Raw genomic sequence first — 12,594 nt, forward strand, 5'->3', positions numbered from 1 at the left:
ACCCATTAACGGGACGACGACGTGCTAGTCTGGGAAGGAAGGAACGGGAAAAGGTGGTAGAGACGTACTAGACTCTCTACGTCGCATGATGTTGTGGACTCACTAAAAAAAAAAGGCAGCCCCACCACCACCAGCCAGACAGACGTGTCGACACTCGACAGCCAGCCCGGGAGGAAGGGAACAATACCACGGGCGCCTTGCCAGACTGCTGCTGCTGCTGCTGGAGAGAAGAACCCTGACCGTGAGATCCAGGGCAATTGAAACAAAGGTGCTAAAGAAGACCCCACTTCTCCGTCTCTCTGTGTGATCGGAATCTGATGGCGTCGGATCGTAATTTAGGTAACCCCGTTTTTCTGTAGCTCTGGTCCATATGTGCCAACAATGCAACGGCAGCAAGAGCAGTTGTGGCGTAAGGCTATGGACCAGAGCTACCCGTTTTGTATACATTTCAATTCAGAGCTATGGAGGCTATATTATTATTTTCTTTTTTGGGGGGGGGGGGGGTCTTGGTGAGGGGTAAAGGTTTGAATGGTGATTCATTTATGTGCGCTGCCCATGGACGTCTGTGAAGCATCTGCCTGCCACGATTACAACGGGAAACTGTTACGTATCGGTCAGTCAAACCGTGTAGGTCCCCCCCCCCCCCCAAGTGATGCACTTATAGTGAGAATTTTTACGAAGCTATAGCCTATGTATTCTCTGAACATTTTGGTTTGAAGCACAACTGTACTGCCTATATATAGGCTATGTGCTATATACAGGAATTAACTTGACTTTATAGTTGAGACTTGACGTGCTATACACACTCGGACCGGTGCTGCGCGGTAAGAGTTTGAGACCGCATGCAAGGCAAGCCAGGCAGCTGAACCTTATTGAGCACTGATTGTCCTGTCAATTGATGGACGAATTAACGGGTCCCATGCATGCCTCCGCATGCAAATGAGGCAAAGAGTCCCTGGCTCCATCCCTGCGTGTCACTCTGGGTCGCTTATCAGCCCCCTAGGGTTTCATTGTGCCTCTGAGATAAGATTAATAGGCCTACAACATGTCGTAAAGAAGGTGATGATGATGATGATGATGATGATGATGATGATGATGATGATGATGATCAATATCAGCGGCATGGGAATGCATGACATGGATGGATGGAGATGATGTGGTATTAGTGCCTATCACACGTGTGATAGGCACTAATACCCACGTGTGTGTGTGTGTCTTGTGTGTGTGTGTGTGTGTGTGTGCGTGCGTGCTATTTTGTGAAGGCCAAAATCTCCCCACAAGTACAGCAGAAAATTTGAGAAGAAGCAGATTTTTGTGGTTTTAGAGTTACTGTTAAGTTTTCCAATGAGGGAAAGATTCAGGTTGGCGCCAGAGATTTAAAAGTTAGGGTTTATTCATGGGGGTTTTGGAGTTAGGGTAAAACAAATGGCACACATTTGTAGGCCTAATGATAATAGTTAATAATTGTAATAAAGAATGCCATTCCAAAATGTTTTATGTCCTCACAAGTATGGTAATTCAAGTGTGTGTGTGTGTGTGTGTGTGTGTGTGTGTGTGTGTGTGTGTGTGTGTGTGTGTGTGTGTGTGTGTGTGTGTGTGTGTGTGTGCGCGTGTGTGTGCGTGTGTGCATGCGTTATTGCAGCAGCTCTGAACTACAAAGTGATCGGGGTTTCAGCCATGGCGCGGCTTCTCATTTCTCTCCTGCTGGCTTGTGGATGCCAAGAGAGGTTGGTGTGATGAATTTGATCCAAAGATGAGACCAAATAAAATGGAACGACATGATCCGAACGCTCGCATGAAAGTCCCGCAAACGACTTCAATAATGTCATTCTCAAGTCCGTCAGATCTTTGCAATTTCCCAAAATCACGCAAAAAAAACAATAATAATACAAAAAATACGTTTGTTTCCAATTATTTAGATTCAGATCAATGCTTCGGTAAGCAATGATCAGTGAACATCATATAATTTGTATAATAATCACCGGCGTGTGAAAAAACAGCCCTCGATTTATGCATCACAGAATATTAGTTATCCTGCATCAAAAAATCTCCATAATATGGGGACCGGAGCCACTTGAGTGTCTTCGCCAATGTGACGGCTCAGTGAATGGGTTATTCACGGAATTAATGGGTTATTCACATAATATGTGAATAACCCATTCACTGAGGCATCACTCACAGGGGCTCCAACACAGTGGCTCACTATAACCCATTCAGGGCGGGAACCCCTTTTGGTGTTTTAAGGATTATGTTATTCTTTAGCTATTGAAAAATCACACCCGTGTGAACTGAGTGGTGCAAGGTCTTATATAGTCTGATCAGCTATGTCAGTGACGTCACACACTAACCATAGCAACCATGCTCACCTGTGCATGGACACGTACACAGGTACACACACATACAGACAAAGCTGGTTGTTGGAGTGGTTTGCGCCACTCAAAAATAGCAGTTCTACAAGCTCGTAGCGCGGCACCGAGTGTCGCGCTACGAGCTTGTAGGTATGCTATTTTTGAAAAATCGTGAAAACATGGCACAAATCTTTGAATGTATATTCTTTCAGAGCGAACGTTTTTTAACTCAACTCTTTGCTTCTGAGGGGTTCCTGGAATAACATATTTTCAGATGGCGGCTCGGTGGCCCAATTACATATCATTTTCGGGGGTCCTTGACATGAAATATCGAGCACCACTGATATAGAAACATAGGTATTTCAGAAAACTGTCAGGATTTAGAAGACATATTTTAAAATTTCGACATCGTCAGGCCTAAATGGGATAAGCCTGGCAGTGGTTGTACTTGCAATTTCACAGGGGCCAAGATTTCCCTCGCAACCTGTGTCCCTCTCCCTCTCTCCCTCTCTCTCTCTCTCTCTGCTCTCAACCTGTGTCCCTCTCCCTCTCCCTCTCCCTCTCTCTCCCTCTCTCCCTCTCTCTCTCTCTGCTCTCAACCTGTGTCCCTCTCCCTCTCTCCCTCTCTCTCTCTCTCTGCTCTCAACCTGTGTCCCTCTCTCCCTCTCTCCCTCTCTCTCTCTCTGCTCTCAACCTGTGTCCCTCTCCCTCTCTCCCTCTCTCTCTCTCTCTGCTCTCAACCTGTGTCCCTCTCTCCCTCTCTCCCTCTCTCTCTCTCTGCTCTCAACCTGTGTCCCTCTCTCCCTCTCTCCCTCTCTCTCTCTCTGCTCTCAACCTGTGTCCCTCTCCCTCTCTCCCTCTCTCTCTCTCTCTGCTCTCATCCCTGTGTCCCTCTCCCTCTCTCCCTCTCTCTCTCTGCTCTCAACCTGTGTCCCTCTCCCTCTCTCCCTCTCTCCCTCTCTCTCTCTGCTCTCAACCTGTGTCCCTCTCCCTCTCTCCCCCTCTCTCTCTGCTCTCAACCTGTGTCCCTCTCCCTCTCTCCCTCTCTCTCTCTCTCTGCTCTCATCCCTCCTTCCTTCTGTCACCCGTCACTCTCCACTCGTTTCATTTCCTCTGCATAAACCATGAGAAAATATGCTCCTCTTTTGCAGTCCAAATTTGTCCCATTTCTTCACTATATGCGTCGTCTTAACCCAACAGGCAACCCTGCCAAGTTATTTAGATTTGGATGGCATATCACAGGTTGTCAAGCCCGCTATTTCGGTACTTGTGTTGATTAATAATGAATCGAGCCACTGTGTCGCTTAATGCGGTCAGCTATATAACTATAATCACCAACAACAAACAGCCTTGTCATTTAGGGAGAGCATTTCGGGGGTGTATAACTTATCCCGTCTCATCCCTCCTCCATAACCGAAATGATTATAATGTGGGCTAACAGCTGACCTTGTGTGTGTGTGTGTATACATAACTGCTGCTGAACCCTTCTGTCCTCTCCTCTCCTCTCCTCTCCTCTCCTCTCCTCTCCTCTCCTCTCCTCTCCTCTCCCCTCTCCTCTCCTCAGCCTGTGCCAGACGCTGCCGGAGGCGCCCAAGGAGACGGGCACCATTGACAACAGCACAGTATTCACCAGGATCCTGGATGGACTGCTGGATGGCTACGACAACAGGCTCCGTCCAGGACTGGGAGGTATATCGCCTCGGATGAGGGGAGGGGTGGGGAGGTATATCGCCTCAGATGAGGGGAGGGGTGGGGAGGTATATAACCTCAGATGAGGGGAGGGGGGTCCACACTCGCAGTAAATTGCTGAGCGTCAATTTATCTGACGCAAGGCCCGATTCGTATACTTGGTCGAGCGATGTTGTCACTCGCCCGAGAACAGCCGACCTGTAAGTTACATATATGCGACGCGTTGTGAGCTTGTATAGTCTGCTATTCTCAGCCGTTCTTTTTGTTTTTGTTTTTAGATATTTTTTGGGGCTTTTTTGACAGGTAACAGTAGTTAAACAGGAAAGGGGGGAGAGAGAGAGATATGATGGGGGGGAAGAAACACACAGCAAAGTTCATCTGGAACGGGACTCGAACCCGCGACACGCCGTAAGGCTGGCTTACCAGCCAAGGTGCCTGGACCGCTGAGCCACGGACAAGGCCATTCTCACTTTCTCAGCCGTTGTTCATGGTGTGCGACACTGTCGTGCAATGAAGCTTAAATGACACTTAAGGGTCTCCGAGTTAAATTCAATTGCTGTGCAGTGAATTGGAATCAGAATCAATTTCATTGGCTTTTTTTTAAATATATAACGGAAAACAGGTGAACTGGGGAGAAGGGGTATATGGGAGAGTATATATTTGTCGGATTACCCACTAGGCATGTCTACGACGGATGAGAAAGGAAGGGTCCGTAAGCTATTTAACAGCTCCCAGGTAACTTTATTGACTGAAGCAACAACGTTTCGACCTTTGCGGGTCTCCGTCAGGTATCAGGAGAAATGGATTTTAAGACTGTGTATTCTAGTGTTGATTTTGACGGCAAATTGTGATTTAGTTTCAGTCATAGTCTTTTGAATACATTTCCATTTAGTTTTAGTCATCTTTTAGTCACCTGAAACGTTTTTGTTTTGCGCTAGTTTTTTGTCGACAGAAATCTACATTTGATTTTGTCAAATCAAATGTATTTTGACGGGCGAAAATAGACAGAGCTTGTAGATCTGCTATTTGCACAATTAAAAAAAGAATTGAAAGCTTGAAATAATCATGATATTGATTGATATTGAGCTAGTATATCTACTATTTTTGAACCTTAAAAAAAAAAAAAAAAAGTGTTAAAAAATGTTTGAATAATATGGATTCTTTTTATAACACAAATCTTCTCTTCTGGGGTCCCCGCATGGGACCCCAGAAACAATACAGTACATAATTCTGGGGGTCCTTTTGAGAGCCACATGGTTTTAGAAGGATTCGTAGTGTATAGAAGGCCTCAGGTCTTAATGGTTTTAAGTACTTCAGCGTTTTTAAAAGCTATATTGCCCGCCACGGCCAGCGATTGCAGCACGCACGCGGCCCTTAACCCATTTTGGGCGGGAACCCCTTTTGGTGTTAGCATTATGTTATGCTTTAGCTATTGAAAAATAGCAGATCTACAAGCTCATAGCGCGCCACCGAGTGGCGCGCTACGAGCTTGTAGGTCTGCTATTTTTGAAAAATCGAAGAACGACTGACATAGAAACATAGCTTTTTCAGAAAACTGTCAGGATGTAGAAGACATTTTTAGAATCTGATCTCAGGTCAGAATGGGTTTTCACGCGCTGATTGGCGCTTAATGGTCAAAGTCTTGACAGATACAAGCTGCAGAAAAAGCGGCGAGCGCGGATTCCTTTCCATGTCAACTGTGACTGTAATGCGAGGCCGTACACGTGTCTAGGGCCGCTGTCTCCCCTCGCAAACCGCTGATGGGGTTCATCCGTTTCTTGTGCGATGCCGTGGAAAGAATCGGTAAATCGATGGAGCCCCTGCTCTCTCTCCTCTCTCGGTGCAAAAACCCTAACGCCGCACATGTATACGGAAGATGTTTTTGCACAGTGCTCTCTGACTGTCAACCTTGAGAGCCACAGCACTTTTCCATTCAGATACGGAGACTTGCATTTTCAAAGAAGCTATTGAAAAGAATACCTTTTTTTTTTTTTTTTTTTTTCCGGTTTGATTTTCTTCACCATCACCTTTTCTCTCCCCTCCCCTCCCCTCCCCTCTCTCTCTCTCTTTCTCCTTTTCTCTGTGGGTAATTTTCCACCACCATACACCGTGCCTTGTCCAATCACTTTGATGTTGCCACTTTTATTTGTATTGTGGCCATGAACATGTTTTTCCCTACTCGTCTTTTCACTTCAGTGTACTCTCTCTCTCTCTCCCCGTAATGAGGAGACAATGGGCCCCTGTTTTGTCAGTGTAAATGCCTGACGTGTCATGGACTAAAGTGTGCTTGCCTCATCCTGGTAACCGTTGCTACCTCTTGACAAGGAAGTCTATAAATACATGCGAGCACAAAACACTCGGGCTGTCATTCGCCAGTCAGTGGCGCGCTCGCTCGCTGCTCCACCGTGAGCATGAGTGTGGCAGGTGATTTTCGTGACATTGCTGGTGTGGAATGACAGAACGAATAAATACAAATATTGTCTTTCAGACATACTGTACGACGTCGTACAGCCAACAAATTGGGATTGCAAGGTGTGACACGAATACGTATAGTAATTCCCTGTTCCCGCACAGATAGTGTGGAAATTCTGTTCACGAAAATGTTGCTTTCTCTCCGTTCCTTTTCGGTATGACTCACCCATAGTGTCCCCTCAACCCTGTTGCTTCCGCAGAGAACGTCACAGAGATCAAGACCAACATCTTTGTCACAAGTTTCGGGCCAGTGTCTGACACAGAGATGGTGAGTACAACAGCAGTGAATAACACGGAAGGGCTCAGGGGCCTGGCATTTCTGGGAGTGTGGGGACCTTTTAACCCATTTAGAATGTCTTCTAAATCATGACCGTTTTCTGAGTTTCATAGAAACGGACCGAGTTTCTATGTTCGGTTCGCATGTTAGGTTCGCAAACATATTCATGTCAAGGACCCCAAATATATGTGACATTGGCCGCCGACCCCCATCTGAAAATATGTTGTTCCAGGGACCTCCCCAGAAGCAAAGATTTGAGTTAAAATGTTCATTCTGTAGTCTGTAATAATATATATTCAAAGATTTGAGGCACATTTTCACGATTTTTCAAAAATAGCAGACCTACAAGCTTGTAGATCTGCTATTTTTCAACAGCTAAAGTACAACATAATGCTTAAAACACCAAAAGGGGTTCCCGTCCCAAAATGTTTTAAAACAACATTTTGACAAGAACACAATTTCACTTGCCCTTCACTGTCAACAGATTGAAAGAATTACGGTATTCGGTGTTGCAATACTGACATATCCATAAAAAAAGAGATTGAGAGAGAGAGCGAGCCTCACTTGCAAGATAGCTTTTTTTTACTGCGATGGGAATAGAGTGCTACAGTTTGCAGTCGACCGTGTAGCTCAGTGGGTAGAGCAGTCTCCTGGGACAATGTTCCCAAACTGAGGGTCGGGAACCCCAAGGAGAGTTTCCAGATGAAGCTTAATGTGCAACATTGTTTTTTTGAGTGGTGCAACCACTCCAAGGAACAGCAATGTCTGTGTTGAGTGGTGTATGCCTGTGTTCACCTATCTATGTGACTATGTGACTGTCATGAGTACCAGTAGGGGCGCTGTTGTGCCAGAAACAGAGAGAGAGAGATAGTGCTGCACTGTTGCCTGTTAATGAGAGAGAGGGAGCGAGAGAGAGAGGGGGGGGGGGGGGTAGTTGCACCACTCCGTTCACACAGGTGTGATTTTTCACTCAACAGTGAACAAACCAACATACAGTATAAGTGTACAGTATGCAGGGTATCTGTCTTATTTCTACCTTTCTGACCTTTTTAAACCATTTAGACCTACCATCGATTCTACAAATATCTTCTAAATTTTAACAGTTTTCTGAAAAACCTATTTCTATGTCAACTCAACTCAACTCAAACTTTATTTATATAACACATATTACGACCAATGGTCGACCAAAGTGCTGTACAGGTAAACAAATTGAAGACAGAACAGTACATAACAAAAGTGCAACAATATGGAGGAACAGAGAGACAAAATAAAAGAAAATAGAGCTATGGACAGTATAACATTTACATAATCAGGCACTGTCGAAGGCCACAGAGAAAAAGTGAGTCTTCAATAGGGACTTAAAAACCTCTAATGAGGTGGCAGAACAAATGTGGAGGGGTAGGCTGTTCCAGAGTCAGTGGTTCTCAACTTATATCATGTCAAGGACCCCCAGAATGATATATATTTGGCTGCGAACCCCCATCCGAAAATATGTTGTTCCAGGGACTCCCCCGGAAGCAAAGATTTGAGTTAAAAACGTTCACTGTGAAAGAATATATTCAAAGATTTACGCCACATTTTAACGATTTTTCAAAATTAGCAGATCTACAAGCTCGTAGCGCGGCACTCGGTGCCGCACTATGAGCTTGTCTGCTATTTTTCAATAGATAAAGTTTAAAACACCAAAAGGGGTTCCCGCCCAAAATGGTGAGGGGTGCGTTAAAACGACCGTATTAAGGTTGGTGAGGGGTGCGTTAATACGACCGGATTAAGGTTGGTGAGGGGTGCGTTAAGACGACCGGATTAAGGTTTGTGAGGGGTGCGTTAAGGGTTGGGAGAGGGTTAAGGTTAGGTTTAGGTGTGCTGCCCCGTGGAAGGTTAGTGTTAGGGTGAGGGTTTGAGATATCGGACCAATGGTATGTCTTAACCAAAAGCATGCAAACATACACACATTGATCACATTGTCAAATATTACCTAAGATAGAGGCACATATTGTATTTATCTGTGGAACCGAGTCAAACCAAATGTAATGCCTCAACTCTTTGATTGATTGAACACTTTATTTGTCAGTGTTGTTTTCGTCAACTAAAACTAAGACGAAAAATGTTCGTCGACTACCTTTTTTCACTGACGGAAGCTATGATGACTAAAACTAAGACTGAATGTATTGACAATTTCGTCAACAAATAAAAACTAGACTAAAATGTTAGGAAGTGACTCAGAGATCCAGTATAAGTCAGTTTACACTGCGACGCATTGTGAGCTTGTAGATCAGCTATTTTGTAAAATCAGCCATCAAGGCCCGCCAAAACACACTTTAGTCGACTAAATCACCTGTAGATTTAGGCGACTAAAACCTTATGACATTTGGTTGACTAAAACTAGACTAAACACTAAAACATTCCGGGTGACTAAAATGTGACTAAAACTAAATGAAGACATTCTAGAGACTATGACTAAAACTAAAATAAAAATGTGCTGCCAAAAACAACACTGGTACATGTAAACAGTACAAGGTACAGTAAGACATTAACGCTAAAAAAAACCCTGTTTTTTTGTGTGCCAACGCCAAACTTTACAGGAAATATCCGGTTCCGTCCCAACAGGAAAACACATTACATTACTTCTATCATTAATGTCTTACACAAAATGATATATGACACATGCCACACTAATATTCACGGCTTATAAGTCCCTTGAAAAGGTTATACGGATGTGATTGATTGATTGATGGCAGCTGACCACTCTGTGGCTCGTAAAAGCGTGTCGGGCGTACCAGCACTAACAGTGTCATTAGTCTAAGGGGTTCGGCGTTGCATTTGCGTTGCCATTGTTGGCGCCTTCATTCCTTAGCCTCGGAGTCCAGTCGATATTTGCGCGTGGTGGTAGTGGTGGAGACGTGGGACGCCTGTGATGGATTTCTGCATCAGCGCATCAGAAAGATCGAACGCAATCTTATAGGCTGTTTAGAAAAAAGCAAGGATGGAGGAATGGGCCAGCACAAATCTTTTCTGATATAAAGTGCATACAAGTGTAATCTAATAATATCCTATTTATTTTTTCCTCTAACTGAAAAATAACCTTTTCAACATTATACCCCATTTTAAAAAATCCTCAAATTCTGACTTCAGAGGTAAATGATTGGCAGTGTAGCACAGTCTTTCTGTCGAGCCGATATGCACAATTATCAGCACCCTGACTCTGTTTGACCCGAAAAGAATAGAGCCTTAATTAGTATAATTGGTAACGCCTGTGATTAGGAAGTAATTGGAAGCAGCTCAACAAGCCTTTTTTTAGAGAGAGAGAGAGAGAAATCAAGTAAACAAACAAATCGAAAACTCTAATGTTGGCGCTGGCTCTGAGGTGGGTCCCCAGCTACATGATGGAGTAGTTGGTAACCAAATGGACCCTTAGTAGGCCTATTAGATCTTTAACTCTTGAATTAAGCACAAAGTAATTACAGATAATAATTCAACTCTTGAGAGCGTGTAAGATAGCACACAGTCACACAGTCAAAATCGTCACTGGTGGCCTGGACGGTTAGCTCAACCGTCCGGGCACCTAGGCCGCTGAGCCAGACTGACGGCGTGCCGCGGGTTCGACTCCCGATCCCGACAGCCTTTGCCGCGTGTCTTCCCCCCCCCATCTCTCTCCCCATTTCCTGTCAGTCTACTTTCAACCTATCAATAGAGGCAAAAAATATCTTAAGCCATTCTGGGCGGGAACCCCTTTTGGTGTTTCAAGCATTATGTTACACTTTAGCTATTGAAAATTAGCAGATCTACAAGTTTGTAGGTCTTGAAAAATCGTGAAAATGTGGCGCAAATCTTTGAATATATATATATATATTCTTTCCGAGCGAACGTTTTTAACTCAAATATTTGCTTCTGGGGGGGGGGGGGGGGGGGTCCCTGGAATAAACATATTTTCAGATGGGGGGGTCAAATACATATATTCTTGGGGGTCCTTGACGTGAAAATGTTTGAGAACCAAACGAAACATGGGTTTTTTCAGAAAACCGTCACGATTTAGACGACTTTTATAGAATCGTTTAACTGTTTTTGTTTTTTTTTACGAAAAATGGACACGGGGGATGCTCTTGGTTCCCAGGAGTACACCATCGACGTGTTCTTCCGCCAGAGCTGGAAGGACGAGCGGCTGTGCTTCAAGGGCCCCATGGAGATGCTGCCGCTCAACAACCTGCTGGCCAGCAACATCTGGACGCCCGACACCTTCTTCCTCAACGGCAAGAAGTCCATCGCCCACAACATGACCACGCCCAACAAGCTGCTGAGGCTGAAGGACGACGGCACCCTGCTCTACACCATGAGGTGAGTGAGCGCAGACATAAATAAACCCATTTTGACCTGAGATCAGATTCTAAAAATGTCTTCTACATCCTGACAGTTTGTCTTCTACATCCCCCCTACTGTGGGGATTTGCAGGGATGGACCACTAAGCAGGGGAACTGGGAATTGGCATATTATTATCAAATTGGGTTATGAAGGGGAGAAAATATATGTTTCCTTTACTTTTTGGGAGGGGCTCGGGGTGTTCAGTAGCATAGTTACGTTATTATGTATCTCTGTACCTATTACATGCAAACAAAATAACTCAGATCTTATGTTGTACTTATGTACTTTAAATCTGTGATCATGACTATTACTGTGTAAAAAAAAAAAAAAAGTACAGCATAAATAATGGGGCCTTGATACGAAAGGGGTTGAAAACCACTGTTCAATTCTTAGTAAAACAGACTGAACTAAACCAAAATGTAACTAAATTGATTAATTGGTATTTAGAAATTGAGCTCTCTGTATAATGTTTTATGTGCCAGGCTGGACTTCAACATCTGTCATGATATAGTCATGATATCTGGGTTATTTTGGAATCCTGAATAACAATTTATTAGAATATAATATGTCGTTACATATACTGTTGTTTTTGGCAGAAAATTTAGATTTTAGTTTAGTCATAGTCTTTGGAATAAAACTGAATGTAGTTTTAGTCACATTTTAGTCATCTGAAATGTTTTAGTGTTAGTCTAGTTTTAGTCGACTAAATCTACAGTTGATTTAGTCGACTAAAATGTGTTTTGGTGTTTTGGTCTTGATGGTGTCGTAATGGCTGATTTTGCACTTGCTGAAAATAGCCGATCTACAAGCTCACAACACGTCACGTTGTGTTCTCTACTGGGTCCCTTCCTAACATTTCAGTCTAGTTTTTATTTGTTGACGAAAATGTCAGTATATTTTGTCTTATAGTTTCAGTCATCATAGCTTAGTTTTCATTTAGTTTCCGTTTAGTTAGGGTTAGGGTTAGGGTGAAAAAAGGTAGTCGACGAACACTTTTTGTCATAGTATTAGTCGACGAAAACAACACTGGTTACATAATACATATTATGTCATGTTATATTAGGACAATGCTTCAGTAGAGCACCATCTGAAGTGCAGTGGTAATGTGGTTCATGGATGGAAGCCAGCAGCACAGCAAAACAGTGCCACCCAGTGGTCGTCGTGTGTAGTAGCCTGATATTCTTTTAGGGGTCTAAAGGAGCTCACTCATACACACTAGCTTTTTAGTATGTCTGCAACACTGAAAACCATACATACACCCATATAAGGAAATAATGAAAACGAATAATAGTAAATAATAATGATGCTGCACGAATAGTGCATATTAATAATTAATAGTGCATATTAAAAAAAGTGTTTATCTTGCGTTTTTTGTATTGAATCTGTATTGGGGTGTGTGTTAGAAATAACCCATACCAAGGTGAAATGTAACTCAGCAGCTGTATAAATATT

The 12,594-nt window shown here is 43.6% G+C and overlaps 2 protein-coding genes across 2 annotated transcripts in view; one reads left to right on the plus strand and one right to left on the minus strand.

The window, feature by feature from the left end:
- The window catches only part of LOC306917422 (gamma-aminobutyric acid receptor subunit beta-3-like), a gene marked incomplete at its 3' end in the record, with an annotated part of 169,509 nt that overhangs the window by 111,145 nt on the left and 45,770 nt on the right, over positions 1–12,594 (minus strand). The window lies entirely within an intron of this gene.
- Positions 1,678–12,594, plus strand: part of LOC306917419 (gamma-aminobutyric acid receptor subunit alpha-5-like) — a gene marked incomplete at its 5' end in the record, with an annotated part of 104,152 nt that continues 93,235 nt past the window's right edge. The window contains 4 exons of the mRNA XM_079495644.1: positions 1,678–1,733; positions 3,913–4,037; positions 6,710–6,777; positions 10,898–11,118. Of these exons, the coding sequence (XP_079351770.1) occupies positions 1,678–1,733; positions 3,913–4,037; positions 6,710–6,777; positions 10,898–11,118 (470 nt within the window). The remainder of the gene's footprint in view (positions 1,734–3,912; positions 4,038–6,709; positions 6,778–10,897; positions 11,119–12,594) is intronic.

This window comes from Electrona antarctica (genome assembly GCF_951216825.1).
Source record: "Electrona antarctica genome assembly, chromosome: 24".
In the NCBI taxonomy this organism is placed as follows: Eukaryota; Metazoa; Chordata; class Actinopteri; order Myctophiformes; family Myctophidae; genus Electrona; species Electrona antarctica.